The sequence below is a fragment of the Eleutherodactylus coqui genome, chromosome 8 (assembly GCF_035609145.1).
Source record: "Eleutherodactylus coqui strain aEleCoq1 chromosome 8, aEleCoq1.hap1, whole genome shotgun sequence".
NCBI classification, from domain to species: Eukaryota; Metazoa; Chordata; class Amphibia; order Anura; family Eleutherodactylidae; genus Eleutherodactylus; species Eleutherodactylus coqui.
In genome coordinates, this window is record NC_089844.1 from 134989915 (window position 1) to 135007499 (window position 17585).

A 17585-nucleotide genomic window follows, 5' to 3' on the forward strand; every position below is an offset into this window, starting at 1 on the left:
TTCAGTGAAAGACACATTTTAAAACTAGAGCCAAATGAGTGAAGGCATTAAAACAAAGGCTACTTACCCGTACTCAGCGGCGATCTAGCGTTGTAGCCGCACGATTCTCCTGGTCTCAGGTGACCGTTACCTGGCCACAGCATCACGGCCTGTTCTCCTGGCATCAGCGCTCATATCCTGGGCACCATGATGCCAGGAGTTCAGAATGGTGCTGCTGCGGCTTCTGATTGGTGGGCAGAGGTCACCTGGCTCCCACTGTCAGAGACCAGGAGAATCCTGGGCTGCAGTGCTGGATCGCCACCAATGAGGAAGGTAAGTATCCTTTGTTTTATTGTGTTTTTACTCATTTGGCTCTAATTTTAAAATGTGAACTTGTAACCGGACAACCCCTTTAGTATACAACCCCAGTTTTTTGTCATTTAATAGTTTAAAGGCAAACTAGACCTCTAAATGTCCAGAGAAGGGTTTAACAGGGTTGTCCAGGTCTGAATTATTGATGACCTAACCCTAGATAAGTTGATTGGTGGTGGTCTTCCGCTTAGGACGATCACCTGTTCACTAGGCAGCTGTCAGTAAGTACGGAGCTGGAAGCTGACAGCTCCATGCACTTTGCAGTGACCCACGTTGGTACTGCAGGCATTGTTCCTATTTAATTTAATGCAGTACCGAACAAGGCTGCTGTAATGTGTACAAAGCTGCTGTCTGCTTCATGCGCCATATACACTGATAGTGGCTGGCGAACAGCTGATCACTGGGGGTCCTGAGGGGTGGATTCCTGCCGATCAGGTATTGATGTGAACTCTTGAGGATAAGTCATCAGTAGTTCAGACCAGAACAACCACTTTAACATAATCAGGCTTTAGTCAGACTGGCTGTAGCCGCAGCAGAAAATCCGCAGAGAGGGCTTATTCATGCAAACGCATCTATTACACGTGCAGAATTTGTGCGTGCAATACGCAGTGAATAGAACCCATTGATTTCAGTAGGTTTGGTTACATGTGCATTTCGATAGCGCAAAAAAAACTGCAGCATGTCAAATTTTCATGCCCATTGCTCACGGAAATAGCACATATTAAACCTAATTGCCTGTTGAAGTCAATGGGAGTATGCTTGTCTGTTTTTTTTTGTGTTCGCACAAATACGCAGGGCATGCGTGCACAGAAAATACAGTAAAATACACACACATGCGCAAAAATCCAAAGCCCATTGTGCAAATACATGCGTAAGTACACTTACGCCCGTGTAAAGCCCGTCTGAAATCACAGCTAGCCCATAGCAGCAAAGTCTGTACTCAATGGTGTGGATTTTCAACAGATTTCACTCTTTGCATTACATTCCACTTGGAATTTTTCTGCACCACGTGGACGGGATTTGTTCAATCTAATCCTCGTACGCTAAGTGCTGCTGATTTTCCATGTGGATATTCTGTGTGAAAAGTCAGCAGCATATGCCCCCCGGGTGAACATACCCTAAGAGGAAAAATACATTTTGGAAACTCCATTCTGAATTGGCAAAATTGTACTGTAAGTACGGTGCTCCCTCATATGGCCACGTCTGGTAATGCACCAACTTCCATAATATCCTTTATATATGATGTACAGCAATAATAGCATTGTAACATGTTAGACAGAAAAATCTATGTGATATTAGATACTTTTGTATAAAAAAGTATTTTAGAGGTGATTATTATATACCTCTTATTGGCTAAGCAGAAAAATTATATTTGCAAGCTTCACAGGCAGCTCCGCCAAGATCTGCAAATATAATTTGTATGTGAGTGCGTTGCGATTTTTGCCATTGAAATCTATTGGAAGCACTTGTGATCTTTATATGTGTCTGACAAACGCGTGTGAAAATCCCAAGTACATAGATGCAAGGCAATTAAGCAAAAACACATCGTGCTCACATCACAATTTTATGAGCACGATATGGGACCGAGCAACTCTGACTGATATCACGCTCGCCTATGTGAATGTACCCTAAAAGGGATTCTGTCACCAGGTTCAAGCTGCCGGTACCACAGCCAGCATAAATCGGGGACAGGTATGCTCATTAGGCCTCATGTCCACGGGGACAGATCCACAGCGGGTCACCCGCACTCGTGATCCGCGCCCCATAGGGATGCATTGGACACCCGCAGGTAATTAAATACCTGCGGATGTCATTTTCCCTTGAGGCGCGGATTGCGTGTGCGGGAAAACACCCGCAGCATGCTCCATTATAGTGCGGGTCTCCCGCGGGGACGGCTTCCGCAGGCTTCTATGGAAGCCGTCCGGATCTGCGGCACACTCGCAGCTGAATTCCTGCTGTCTGGTGCGGAAGCGCCGGAGAGCAGGAGTTCAAAGAAGAAAAAAAAAAGAGTGCACAGCGCATGCGCGCGGCATGCTGCCGGCGCACATCCATGCTGAGCACATCCACCGGGCCAAAGAAGGAAGATCTGGCCGCGACAGAGGGAAGATCCGCAGCTTTCGGACAGGTAAGTAAATCTTCTTTTTAGGCCTCATGTCCGCGGGAAAGGGGGGACCCGCTGCGGGATTCTGCATGAAGAATCCACGGCGGGCCTGATTTTCCCCGTGGACATGAGGCCTAACCCCCGTGTAGGTCTGCAGGTGGGGAAAGGTTGGCATATGCCACCTCTATGACTTGGAGCTCCGTTCTTGAGTCACATTCCAAAAAAAAAATTTCTGAAATGTCGCAGCATTCCGATACACGGAAGTAAGGCAGCATGAAGTTGGTGACACAATCTCTTCTAAATCCACACTGCAGGTCAATATATGCTGCAGAAAAAATCTTTCTTGAAATCTCATTCACACTGCTGGTATTGTAAAAAAAAATGTAAAAACCAAAAATCTATAAAGTACTAAAAAAAAACAAAAAACATAGGGCAACATGTGAAAGAGGGTTCACGTCTCTTGTCCCAGTGAAGATTATCATCCTGCAAGCGCTTCCATGTTTTGTATTTTACTGCTTTGTCAAAAAGGAAAGAAATGATCAACATTTTTCGAGAGCCCGGAGATTTTTTTGCACAACGGGCTTTATTACTAGTAATTAAAAAATGGGATGTTTGCAACTTAATCTTATAATTAGTAGATTATCAACACATCTGCTGAAAGATCTCATGAATGGACTATAATAGAGTGATATTTTAATTCACTTATACCATTAGAAAAGTAAAAAAAAGTGGTATACAAAAGTATCCATACAATAGAGAAATCATCAAAAGACATAGTATAAAGAAACCTGCAACAGTTCTATCAAACACATTTGGCATCATGTATTAAAAAAAGTCCTTAAAAATGACATATACATAAAAAAAGTCATTTAGAAAAGGTGTTTAGACATTTCCAACACTAGTAAATTGTTTAATACGAACATCACACAACGACTGACCTATGTTAAAAAGTTAGAAGAGGGGGGCAGGGGACCTCCATTATCAGGATCGGTGGAGGTCTCCGCAGTCAGATCCCCACCAATCAGCAAGTTATCCCCTATACTGTAGATGGGGGATAACTTGTGATTCTGGAACAACCCCTTCAACCTGCTCTGATTATTAAAGGGGTTGCCTCGTTAGGGAATGCTGTGCCAACATGTATTCTCTTCTGTTAGCCATAGTAACTACAAACAGCGTCTTTCGCTCTGGAGAACCCATCATATCCAAGTATTACATGGACAGGCCATTGAAGTAAAGGAAGTCTGTCACAACTTTTCCACCCATTAAACCATGTTTCCTAACGTGTATCCAAAATCGCAAGTAACACCGCATGCCTTAGGAAACAAGCAAACTTTATAAAACTTCCATGCCATCTTTTAATGAAGGCTTAACAGTCTAGTGGGCATGTCTAGACCTTTCAGCCGCCTATAGGGTTTTTTGAAGGCATTCTTCTTTGGTCTTTGATTGTCTCCATCATAAACGCGGCCATCCTGGAATTGATGTCCCAGAAGTCATAGGCAGAGCGGCGCATGTGCAGTAGAAACTGGAAAGCTGCCAACATCATGGCAAAAGAAACTGTGTATGCACCAGTCCCATGAAGTGTGGCGCATGCACGCAATTTGGATGGCTGAGTGGATGACATAGGGGACAATTAAGGGTCAAAGGGAAATGGTTAAAAAAAATCCTTCGAGTAACTGCAAGGTCCAGGCATGCCCATTGTACTTTTAAGTCTGAATTAGAATATACCACAAGAGTTTTTTCTCCTAAGGTATGCGGGTGTTATTGGCAAGTGTGGATATACATTAGGAAAGCTGATTTAAAAGGTGACAACAGGCTGGGGATTGTTTAATGGGTGGAAAAGAGGTGATAGTTTCTCTTTAAATGAGGCCTGTGTAATGCTTAATTTCTTCTGTGGTGGTGCTGTAGGCGAACCAGATCACCAGCGTTGAGATCCTTTGCTCACTACCATGAAGAGCACCAGTTTCTATTCGGTATAGAATCCATGAAGTCCCTTATATTTTCAGTCCTTGAATCGATTTAGCATCAGACACGTTCCCTTTTCAAGCATGTCTCTGACCTTCCTCAGTCTTTTCTCATTGGCAGGCCGGACGTAGCTTGAGGGTCCTAATAAAGCCATGCCATCTTGTACTTCACCCATAATCAAGATCTGATTGTCTCCTGAAGCCGCAAGATTGCTACACACACACCCACCTCCTCCACTGTCCCCCACTGTCACTTCCAAGTACTTGGTATGAAAAAGATGGAGACCCATGTGATCATCCTTTAGGACTTCTTTGAGGACTACTCGAAGCACTCGTTCCTCCCCAGAGTCCTCAAGCCTACCAACAATCACAAAGTCACTACGGCACAAGCTAGGCACAAGTCGTCCTCGTAGATGGCATCCCTGGCACTGCTTAGAACGTGGCTGAGGGCAACGATCGTCGCATGCTTGTCTGTTCTCAAAGTTGTTTTGGTTACCAAGGCACCCACCATAAATGAAAGAAAAACACTGGCGCATGAGAGAACTATAAGCCCATCTCCACTGCAGAGCCTTGCATGGTCCTTTTACTGGTGGTAATGTACAGAGGTCTGCTGGTCGGGGCTGGCACACTGATCTGCACTCTTCATACGTTTGAAAGATATTGGTCCCAGTTGAGCACCCCTTATTATAGAAGGTCTGACAGTCACCACTTTGTGAGTCATAGAACCAGCGAAGGACTCGAAGACCTTGGCAATCCCTATGATCTGGGGGCTTGAGACATTCAGAAGGGTGAACTAGACGGTGGTTAGTTGCAGCCCCTAAAGATATACTCTTCTTCATAACCGAAAGTGGGAACTGAGCACGGAGAAATCCTGCAGAGTTTCGCGCCATGCAAACGTAAATACCAGCATCTTCTGGGCGAGCATTGTAGATGACAAGCTGACCAGAATTGGTCACCACAAGGTTGCCATACATCTGGTCTGGTCGCATGAGTGGTGCAGCAGGTCCTTCACCCAACTTTTCCCAGAGGATCTCTGGTTGTGGACGGCCACTAGATTCACATTGTAGTCCTACAGTTCCACCTATGGTCACCGATTGTGGTGCCGGCGAATGGTACAAGGCTGGTGGCACTGGTACTTCCAGTGGTGTTGATGGTTGGGTTGGCTGGAGGGTGGTTTCAGAAAGTGCTGTAGTAGTGAGAGGCCAGGAAGACACAAACTTGCATGGCACTTCAACCAGCGAGATACCTCTCGCACAAGCCTCAGCATCCATGTAGCAGCGATTATAATATGTCAAACCATCTGAGGCACAGGTGAACCCTGGCTGCTTCCCACATCTCTCCCGACAGCGGCAGACTGGACGCCCTTCCCACATCTCACAGAGAGAACCTTGCTGGGTACAGACAAACCCCGTGCAGCTAGCGGGTTGAGAGGAACCAAGAGCTGGCAAGCTGGAATCAGGATAGCGGGCCGCCACACAGCTCTGCTGTCCACAAACATTTGTGCAACATTTCTCGAACGGTTCACAATCCTGTAAAGGAACCACAGTGAGATATAATTATAAAGAATGATCCACAACTCATCATTCTCCAACACCTTCATTGCTGCATAGCACACGAGGTATCTCCTTGGGTCTTTGCATTCTTCACCTGGCACCTTATCTGGTTGACATTCTCATCTTGCTTTGTTATGATGCTCTAGGTCAGTAGTCTCCAATTTGTGACCCTTCAGCTACTGAGAATCTACAATTGGTACCTTGTGGCTGTCAGAGCTTGCTGGGAGTTGTAGTTACACGACAAGCTGGAGACTCACGGCTTGGGGTACTTTTAAACAGGCTCATAGTAGCCCAAGTAATCACTCAAAAGAGCCATCATGAGCGTCTGTCATCCCATGTAAATACGGGAACCGACAAGGCAAGGGAGCGAGAATCACTAAATTGTCGGAGTTGCTTGGTTTTTAGCTCATCTAAAAAACCAAACAACTATTGTCCCATTTCAACCAGCAGTTGTTCATCTCTGATTGTTGGGACGGCTGTCAAGCGCACAAGCATTCCAAAGTTGTCCTTTGTAAAAGTTTCCTAAGAGACTACCAATCTGGGGAGATTATGTCTCCATGGGGCGGAAATCCCGCGGAATGTTCGCAGCAGGACTGCACTGAAATTCCACAAGATTTCCACAGCGGTAAGGTTTCTTCAAAGCCTGCATCATCTGGAGCGGGTTTTGAAGCGGTTTTTCAGCCTATATTCCGCTGCGGAAATCTCTCCCCAAAGAGAGTCCGCAGCGCAAACGGCGTCAAAATTTACATTGTTGCGGATTTGAATTCTGTTCCGTATGTCAGTTTCCACACGGTTTGTCCGCAGCGGGCTGTCCACAGCGTGTGAACGAGATTTTTGCCTGACCGAAATGCACAGGAAAAATACTTGCAGATGAATTAACTCATTGCATTCAGTGGGTTCTAATCACAGCGTATTGCGCACGCAAATACTCGTATGTGAATCTGGCCTCAATGTGGCTTTTCATGCGGAATTGCTGGCAGAATTCTGCCTTTATCAACTCTGAATCAAAATCTGCACGTTAGCCATGCGGATTTCGGTGCAGAGTTTTCCGTAGGCTTGAAAATTTCGCTGTGTCCTGCCGAAATATTCTGTCCATGTAAAGCACCCTTAGGCTAATTTCACACGGGACAACCATGATATCCCGCTCCCCAACATGCGATGTGTCTGTGGAGTTAAAACTGCCTTACATCAGTTCAGGGAAGTAGTGATCCCCTGGCGCGGCTGACAGGATCGCATCGCATTGCACTCGTACGCTGTGTGATAATGTGACAAGGCCATTGAAAACAATGGGCGATGCGATGCATTCTGTGGGAGCGCCTAAGGATAGGACATGTCGTGATTTTTGTATGACCCCATTCAAAAGAATGGGGTTCATATTCATGCGTTTAAAAACGTCCTTCCAGTCCTTCTAAAACCCACCTAATACATAATGAGCGGTGCCAAATATTAGCTCACCACTGCCCTATCTATACCGAATCACGGGGACATGATGTTCTGTGTCACAAATCTACAATGTACATTTCATAATAAATTAAATGAATGGGTTCAGTAAGATAAAGCCACTCTTACCTGATCGGATTCACATTCCCTTTCACAGGTGCTCTGGGCATCCACCCACAGGTTGGCATTCAGCTGGTTTGGGCAGATGCCAAAATGCCCCTTGGCTAAGCTGGAGCTAGCATGTTGGGCTTGTAGGCAAAGCAGGACAAAAAAAAGTGTAGACTTCATCTCCCTTCAACTCTATGTCAAGATCACGCACATGTATGTGCAGCGACAGGCGTGCCAGGTTCTAGATCTTATACATGCTCGTCTCTAGTTGGTAACGTTTAGGCATAGATGTGTCATATATCGTTGGCAGGCACATTTCAGTTCTGCACGTAAGTCCCAAATGACATGTTTTCTAATAGTATCACACACTATATGATAAGAATGTAATAGACGGGACCGGAGTTGGGTATATGGCATCATGTATGTGTACGGGCATGTTGTTGGTATGTCTTGTAGTCCATGTCGGTGGCGGTGTAGTTGCACACATGTGCGCTGAGGGGGCTTCTAACCTTACTTGAGTATGTCCCTTCGGGAGGTAAGTGTGCCTGGTGACTCAGAATGCCATCCTAGGAGAGAGAAGGGACCAAGGCATCTTGTGGGCACAGTCTCCAGAGTGTTGTGTGACGTGCCCAAGTCTCTCCCCTCTTGTCCTCTTTTCACCCGCCCTTGATGTGGGACAGGAGAACTTTCTAAACAGGATCCTGAATGGGAGGGAGCAGACCCTGTGTCTGTGTGAGGGGGGTAGTGGGACTGTTTTTATAGGGGGTGATGGGGACAGACTGGCGCATGTAGGAGTGCCCAGGTTGCACACTACTGGGTAAGGAGAATGGGGTAACGGTATGTGCCATAGATTACAGAACCAACCGCTGTGCCGAATAGGTGTGTGTCACAATGGCTTTGTGGTCTGGTGTGTGTCGTAGCAACTGGTATGTGTGCCCTCAGGGTAATGGGGGTCTGGTGTTTACGTGTGATGAAGTAACTGGGTGGCACACTCAGGACAAGGGTAGCATGCGCCTACGAGGCTTGGTGTAGTGTGCTGAGGAGACAGAGGCGGTCTGTGTACATGTGTGTGCCACAGAGGTGTATGGTGTGGAAGGGAGGAGGAAGAGGGAAGGAGCAGACAGCTTCCCTGCGATGGGGGGAGTAGCCCAATTCCACCCCTTGTTGTCTCCTTTCATTCAGTCTTGGCGGCTTCCCTCCCCTTTTGCAGACATGAAATGTGGGGATCAAAGGCTGCTGCCATTTAACCCCTTCCCACCATCCTCAGTCCCTGCCTTGACAATCCAAGGCCTTCTAAAAGGGGACTACAAGGCCCACAATGCACTGGGGTAGGTCCTGAGGCCATCGCATAAGGTGCAATAATGAAGCTGTATATTGCAGGACTAATTAATATTAATTTAAAAAGCGCCGATTTATTGAGTTTAAGAAATAAAAAGCGGTCGCTGATTGGTTGTCGGGGGCAACAAGGGCAATTTTTCCAGTCAGAGAATGTTGATGAATGAGGCGCGTTATAATCTTGGATGTAAGATTTATAAAAAGGAATAAAATTCATCAGTGATGTCACAGGATGTTTATGGGAAACTTTAAAAATTCGGTCGGAATTAATTGATTTAAATGGGTCCATTCGCATTTCTGTATTCTGTGTGTGCATGTCAGTCGCGCAAAATAACCCAAAAAACAGCACGGTCGACTTTTCTGCGATTTGTGCACCAAAGGTCCTCATAGAAATCAGTATGGCGGTGAGCATATGCGCGCGCAATATGCAAAGGAAGATGCGTAATATGCTGCGTTGCTCCACTCTGAAAAGAACATATCTGGAACGCATTAGACGAATTAGCCATTTCAGTCGGCACATCTTTGTTTATACAAATGAATGTGCCCTGCGGGTGGAAAGAGTACAGTAAAATACGCCAATATGTGCGCAGAAAAGCCTTGTGCAGCGTGCAAAAAGGTTGCGCTGAGGCATACTCAAATGCGCATACGCTCATGCGACACCGGACTTAGGACCATGGCTGCGAGTTCTTTTGTGCATGCAAATGTGCATGATTTGCGTGTGTAAAAAGTACAGTAAAAAAATGCACTTGTGCACAAACCTACACATGGGCAGATGCGTAAAAATGCACGCAAATAGACATAGGCTAGAAGCACACAAGCATATTCCAATTTGGGCACATTTGTGCATCGGGCGTTGCATATTAGTGCGCGCAACTGTGTTTCTTACTGTACTTTTTGCACACGCAAATCATGCACATTTGCGTGCAGAAACAAATTCACAGCCACAGTCCCGAACATTGATACGGCTAATTAGCTTCATTAGTCATATATGTACTATTTCCCTGCTGAAATGCGCAGGAAAATAGAACATGCTGCGTATTTTTTTGCAAAACAGAATTGCGCATGCAAAACACACGCTTATGAACTAACCCATTAAAATCACTGGGCGCTGTTCACTGCATATTGCCTGCGCAAATTTTGCATGCAAAAATACACACGCAAATACGGTCTTGTGAATCCGGCCCTGGGTCGAAAATGTTTTAGTTCTTCAGGATTAGCGGGGTACACGTCTTAAAGGGGTTGTCCGGTGGATGGATATACATAGGATATATGTGATACACCTACGATACACTTGTTCCCAACGGTCACATAGGGTGCCACCTAGCTGGTAATTTGCCCTAGTGGCCAGTGCTGGTATTTACTGTTTACCAGCCAAGGTAATAACCGATAAATACTGACCTGGTGCGAGCATCTCCGGGCGGGCAGCAACCTTGTCATCAAATGCTATAATTCACTCTGAAGTTCTGGAGGGAGAACTCCAATTGACAGGGCAAATCTGCGCCAAAAACCGTGGCAGAAAGCTGTGGATTTTGACACCGTTTTTTGGGGTGGAATCGATGCAGATAATTCAGCGGTGAATTCCCCTGTGTGAAATAGTCTTAGGTGCGTCTTGCGGAATAATTCTGCACTGTGTAAAAGCTCCCTAAGGCCGGGCTCACACAAATGGGTCGGATTCTGCATGCGGATTTCCACAGCGGAAGACCTGCGATCCTTCGAGGAAAATTATTGTGAATGATTGTGAAAGATTGCGGACTCGTGCGTTTTTTATGCATGGATATATGCATATGCACAGAGTATCATCCGCACGGAAGATTGAGCTCGCTCTCCCCTCCAGCCAGCATTTCGATCTATTCTCCAATCAAGTTGCAAACGTTTTCAATGTTAATTGCATATGGGCTGCCGATCGCTCGCATCCATAGACACCAATTGAGGCCGTCCGTGCAGAATCCACACATAGGGCTTTTACCCATTAGCGTTTTTTTTTTTTGCGCTTCGATTTCGCTGCGTTTTTTTTTTCTACAAATGTCAATGGGACTTTGTTAACTAATGTTAAAATTGCATTGTACAAAACTCGCAGCAACGTAAACCTGCGATTTTTGTGCGATTCGATTTTAACATTGCAAAGTCCCATTGACATTTGGGGAAAAAAACGCTGCGAAATCGAAGCGCAAAAAAAACCCGCTAGTGGGCAAAAGCCCTTAAATAGAGCATGCTGCAATTTTTATTCTACATGCAGAATACGCAATTCATACCTGGGAGTGTGAAGGAAAATTTGAAAATATATGACTTTTAATACCTGCGTTTTACTGCGGATCTGCCGCTCGGGCGGTGATCATGGAATCCGCAATTCAAATCCGTAAGTGTGAGCTTCGCCTAAGCGACCTATGCCATAGAATGTACAAAGGCAAAAAACACCACACTATTGTAATGTGTTTTAATTTTCCCGATTCACCTACAGCTAACATCTGGCCGCTGTTTTATTGTTGCCAATACTAAAAAGATTGCTCAGATGAACACCGCTAAAATCACGGTTTTTTATGTTAAACATATTTTTTTAAGAACTTTTAGTGACTTTTTAAAAAAATGTTAATGTCATGATCAATATTTAAAAAAAAAATCCTAAAATTCACCAGTTTTCACACTGACCACTAGTACCTCCTTTTCTGTAGAGACAACTTTTCTAGTCATTTCATTATCATCCCAGGCAGGATTACAATGACAGGTAACACCTAGCGTGTTTCCCCGAAAATAAGGCACCCCCTGAAAGTAAAACACCCCCTGAAATTTGAAGAAGTCCCAAATATAAGGCACCCCCCGATAGTAAGGCATAGTAAAGTGTGCAGACAAGTGAAGAGGCCTGTCCCCTGCTGCCATCACCATTGTCTCCTACCTCCAGATGTATAGATAGATCTGCAGACAGTCTGCTGTTATCCTGTCCCTGCTGTGCTGTACGAGTGTGCTGTTGTGAGCTCCCCTTGCTGGCTGGAACAGTCCATACTGTACATTCTGTTCCTGCCGTACATGTCTGCTGTGATGAGCTCCCCCTGGTGGATGGAAGCTGCAATACCATCCCTGCTTACAAGTGGTACAGGAACTTCTGCCTGCAGACAGGTACGTTACGTTACAGCCCTTATTTTTTTATGGCTCTGTGTGTGAGTCAGGCAACCTGTGTGATTCTTCAGGCTGGGCTTTCACAGAGCGTATTTCCAGCAGAAATCTCGCAGTTTGGCCACAGCGATAAACAGCGAGATTTCCGCCGGGAAAGCGCTGCTTCAAAACCCACGGCACTCAGCCGCTTGTTTTGAAGCGACCTGGCTGCACGCTTTTCCGTTTCTGTGGCCGGTGAATCCGCACCACAACACCGGCTTCTCCCAGCTTTGCCGTGACAGATTTGCTGTCCCATGTGGACGAGATTTCTGAGAAATTTCGTCCACAAAGCTGGCCAATTGAGGGACTAGCGGCCACAGACGGATTTGCTGCGGTGAAATAAGACACCCCCTGAAAATAAGACGTAGCGCATATTTGGGAGCAAAAATTAATATAAGACGCGTCTTATTTTCGGGGAAACAGGGTACAAATAGATGACAGGTGATGGTAACAGCTTACCTCTTCCTCTTCCCTGCACAATTCACAGAGCTTGCCCACAACACTCTCCCATAGAAGTCAATGGGTCTTCTTATGTCTATAGTGTCTACTGCCTATGAGGCTGCTGTAAAGCATATCTTAAAATGCCATAAACTGCAACTCAGGCAAGATGATAGCCCCTCTAGTCATGTACAGACAATAGAATAAAAGCGATCTATGATGGGAAAATAAAAACAGATTAGAATAATGGAAAATGTTTTACTCTCTGGTTTACTTAGTAGAAAAAAATATAGGCGATGCATTCCCTTTAAGAGTATCCGATGAGCATTGTTACTGCTAGCCCCTCTATGGGTCCCACTTAGCGGGATGTATTAATACGTTCAGTCCTGTCTTATTATACATGAAGCAATATATGGCTTTAATGGGATAGGCTCTTTATGATCGTCGTATCCTCAGCCTTTTGGCCCGATATAACGGGTAGTAATAGTAATTTATGGACTGGTATATTCACGAGGTAGCAGCTTTTAATACAAGGACAAAGCCGCCATTCCCATTCTACTATGTCTGCTTCCATAATGAATCCGTGACAGATATAAGATTTGTGTTTCATGCGAGACGTCTCATTTTCAGAAGGAAAGGGATTTATGTTCCATTAAGTCTGTGGGTGCAAAGAAATCCACCACTGCCCCATCTGTTCGCCTTGCCGTCCCATGCTGCCTGTTGCCTGCAGGGTGACTGACGAACAAAGGCGCGCGCATCACCCCCCACGCCCCGGCTTCCTAATTATGAGGGCAGCTATTAGCAGGACTAAGCCCCAGCTGAGGTCTTACATATCTGGTATACACTCCATGGGGACATTGGGATCATGTTGTCACACACGAGCGCCTGGTACATTAAGGGGGAAGTGAGCGCCTCAACCAGGGAATTAGGGTCAGTTTAGGTAGACAAACATTTGGGGGGAGCTGATATGCAGGACGATGGGATGGGTATTGATCAATGGAGAGGCTTTGTCTGGGAAGAGCCTTGTATATATATATATATATATATATATATATATTTTATATATATATTGCGTATAATACGTGCGTTAAAAAGAATGCAGCATATTACATGTGTACAGCCCTACTATCCTCTAGGGGTACGTACTAAGAGCTGTACATACACAATTACATTACATATGCGCGGCGTTTATACACAATGTCGCTAAACGCCAAAGCGGGAACATTTTTAAAAAATGAAACAAGGAAGACTTGCCATACGTAGTGATATGCCGGCTCACACAGTGGTAAAACGTTGCGTTATACACGCATTTTACCACATGCTAGTATGAGCCCAGCCTAAGGACGGCTTCACACTGTAGTATTTGCGTGCGCAATAAGCAGAGAATAGGACCTATTGCTTTCAATGGGTCCGTTCACATACACGTATTTTGATGGGCATATTTTAGTCATGCAAATACCGATAGAGCATGTTCTATCTTTCTGCGTATTGGCGCACCAAAGGTCCCCACAGACGTACATGGGGGAGTGCACAAATACGCAAGACGATGCGTGTAACACTGCGTAATTCTGCTAGACAAAAGAACCCATCTGGAACTTATTAGATGAATTAGTCATTTTAATTGGTGCGTCTTTGTGTCCCGTCCGCAAATGAACATAAAAAAGTACAGTAAAATATGCTGATACACGTGCAAAAAAGCCTCGTGCATCGCGCAAAAACATTGGGCTAAGGTGTACGCAATTGTGCATACACTCATGTGAAGCCGGCCAAAACAAGTCCACGATTTACTCCGAACTTATCCCACAGAGAAGCATAAGATGTTTTGTGAACTTGGCATAAAATGAATAAATGCCGTTTCACAGATGGCGGTATTAAGGGGGTGGTAGGGAATTCCATGAAAGAATGGCAAATATGGGTAAAGGCCCTGGAGGCGTCAATGAGAACAAGCTGAGAGTGATAAGAATAGTCAGTCATTGTCAGACGCCTGGAAGGATGTAGGAAGTTATTCGAGCTAATTACAGTATATAGATATGCAGTGACACGACGTGACGGATCGTTTATAGTGACTAGTGTCAGATCAGGCAATTAACCGAGATATCAGAGCGGAGTAATAAATGACGATGCAGGACTACTATTAGGAGGGGGTCTGGTAGGACCCTTCTATAAGTAAGGCTAACTTCACACGGGCGAGCGCGATATCGGACTATGAATCCTGCCCCCATATCGCGCTCCCCACCATGTGAAAGCCCCAAGGATGCAAGGCGTTTTCACGTGAAAACAGCCTCGCATCACTTTGGGGATGCAGGGATCCTTCACGCGGCTGCCACAGCCGAGGATCGCGGGGTTCCCCCATTGCTTTCAATGGAGCCGGACATCCGCATCAGTAGTCAGAGCAGAAGTGTAATAAAAGGCTTTACTCCTATTGAAATCAGAATGAGCGATGCAGTCTAAGGCTGGGTTCTCACAGGGTGTATTCCCGGCGGAAATCTCGCGGTTTGGCCGCAGCGAAAAAACACAAGATTTCCATCAGGAAAGCGCTGCTTCAAAACCCGCAGCACCTAGGCACGGGCATTGGAGCGGCTCGGCCACAGGCTTTTTCCCGTTGCTGCTGTGCCGACCCAAGTGGACGGGATTTCTGAGAAATCTCGTCGACATGGCTGGCTAATCCAGAGATTAGCAGCTGTAGGCGGATTTGCCGCTGGAAAATTCCGGATGGAATTTCTGAGGCAAATCCACCCTGTGTGAACTGAGCTTTACACTTCCAGCTCTGACCACTGATGCGGATGTTTAGCCCTGCTGCATTGACAGGAGACTAAGGTGATCAGTGGATTGGCAGGATGCCAAGCAGCGGACCTCCACCGATCAAACTATTGATGACCTATCCTGAGAAGTCATCAATAGTAAATGCCCGGAAAACCCCTTTAATAACCAAATACTTCTTCTCTGCTAATTTGCTCCACCTATTAAAAGAATGTGAAAACTGCCCCAACCACATTACTGCCTCAGCAAAATAGTTGTCACGCTTCAGTCCTATTTGGCTGCTATAGCATAAGGTTTACACTGTAAATGCGCACCAAAGTCTGAAATGAGATCTGCACACGATTTCGGTGTGGAAACAGCCGTGGAGTTGGTGAGAGGTTTGTGTGGCAGAAAATCCACATCAAAATTGACACCAATGGTATGGGTTTTGATGCAGATCCACAGCAGACTTCATCCCTTCCGTTGGAAGGGTTAAATCTGTTGCAGATTCACACCAAAATCCACACTTATGAGCACAGCCCTAAAGACATTCATTGTGTAGGGAGGGGAAAATACACAGTTTAGCAGTGTTGGAACATCCACTTTGGGATCCCAAATTTGGATCCAATTCCAACACTGGGTCACATGGTATAGCCCTTTCTGATTACCCATGACATCAATATAGGGGGCTAGCTAATTGGCACATGTCAATAACTAAGCCAATCCCCTTTTTTGGCTACCCCCTATTGACAAACTTATAGGTGAAAGAAGCGGTAGAAGAACTTTCATGGAGATGTTCCTTAAAGGGGGTTGTCCAGTATAATAAAGCCAGTGCCCCACCTATCAAGCTCTTTTTAAGTGAATGTGGCCAAGCTGCAATACCACACACAAACGTGTAGGCATGGGTGGCGCTGTTTCCAGATGAAAGCAGCAATATCTTTCTTATCCTGGATATTCCCTTTAATTGTGAACTCTGAGAGTTTAACAAAGTAATATGCTGAAAATGGTAAGTTCATTTTTTAGGCAATCTTAGGCTGCATTCACAGAGTGAGTTGTACCCAAGATTCCTGGACACAACTCAGATCGCACACGGACACCCATCTGAGTGCTGTGCGAGGCGTGGGACAACGCACATTTCATGTCCCATTCTTGTACAAGGACAGGCAGCAAGTTTTCAATTTCGGACTATCAGTAGTGAAGAAGACGGGGGGGGGGAATAAAAATCGCTCATGTGAATTAACCCATTCATATATTCATTTTCCGTGCGAGTTCTGTCCTTCTCGGGAACAGACAGAATTAGTGTGAGAATATCGCCAGTGTTAATGCACTATTAAATAGACCTTTATATAAATTCTTCGCGGGTCCTCAGTGCTCAAGCCTGACATCTCATCTATTGGTCTTGTGACCGCACTGTTCAAGGGTTCTAGCACCCTGTAGTACTGTGTAACCCAACCTCAGCACCAGCGGTCTCTGGGCAGCAATTTTCATAAATTCAGTCAAATTTTCCAGCCAGTCCCACCCCAGTTGCTTCCCTGGATGGGAATAGCTATTTTACTACCATGACGGCAATGGGAGGTCAGTTTTTCCATTTTTTTTTTTGTAATCCTAAAAATAATGGAACAATCAAGTGAAAAAAATGTCATCAGTAACATTAATGTTGCAGCTATCTATGTGGTGTACAGTGAAACCTTATAAAAGGCCACCCCTTATTCAGACCAGGTTTCCTGTGACACATTTTCGGTTCCACTATACAGTATATTACATCGTTCGAGAAGACCACCCCCCTAGAAAACCACTTTTCAATGCAGTTTTGTGTGGTCATCTGAGAGGTTTGATTCATTGTGTGTAAACCTGATGAGGAGCCCAGCTAACAGAGATGGATGCAGCATCTTGGGGTACCTTCTAACGCAGCAAATCTGCCGCAGGTTTGCCACAGCAAAAACTAGAAAACTGCAGTGGCCAAATCCACCCTAAGCCTGGGTTCTCACGTGCCAGTTTGGCCACAGCAAAGATTTCCGCCGGAAAAGGCGCTGCTTCAAAACCCACGGCACTTAGCCACGGGTTTTGAAGTGGCCTGGTCGCTCGCTCTTCCGCTGCGGCCGGTGCTCCCCTAGAAGAGAGTGCGGCCGCAGCGAAAGAAGAACATGCTGCGGCTGCCGTATCCAGGCCGGCTTCAGGTGCGGATCTGCTGTGTATTTTAACGCTTGCTACGGATTTAGAATCCCGTGTGGCAGAAAATTTCCACTCCACGAGCAGATTTTAGAAAACTCCTCTACGGGACGTGTACTGTAAGGCCTAATGTCCGCAGCGGATGCACTGTGGATTATCTATAAAATGCTTCAAAATGATTTTTAAATGCTTGCGGGTGATCGCGGATTGTGGGGTTTCGCTACCCCATCTCCAAGCCTTTTC

General features: G+C 45.6%; 1 protein-coding gene across 2 annotated transcripts; it reads right to left on the reverse strand.

The window, feature by feature from the left end:
* Window positions 1–3223: 3223 nt before the first annotated feature.
* WFIKKN1 (WAP, follistatin/kazal, immunoglobulin, kunitz and netrin domain containing 1) lies at window positions 3224–13396 on the reverse strand. Of its 2 annotated transcripts, none has more exons than XM_066576454.1 (2): window positions 12456–13396; window positions 3224–5942 (listed from the first exon to the last, which is right to left on the reverse strand). In XM_066576454.1, the coding sequence occupies exon 2, from the start codon at window positions 5784–5786 to the stop codon at window positions 4452–4454; it is 1335 nt and encodes a 444-aa protein (XP_066432551.1). In that variant the 5' UTR covers window positions 5787–5942; window positions 12456–13396; the 3' UTR covers window positions 3224–4451. The 2 variants fall into 2 exon arrangements, with proteins under 2 accessions (XP_066432551.1, XP_066432550.1); XM_066576453.1 differs by lacking the exon at window positions 12456–13396 and adding an exon at window positions 7536–8593.
* Between the last annotated feature and the right edge of the window lie 4189 nt (window positions 13397–17585).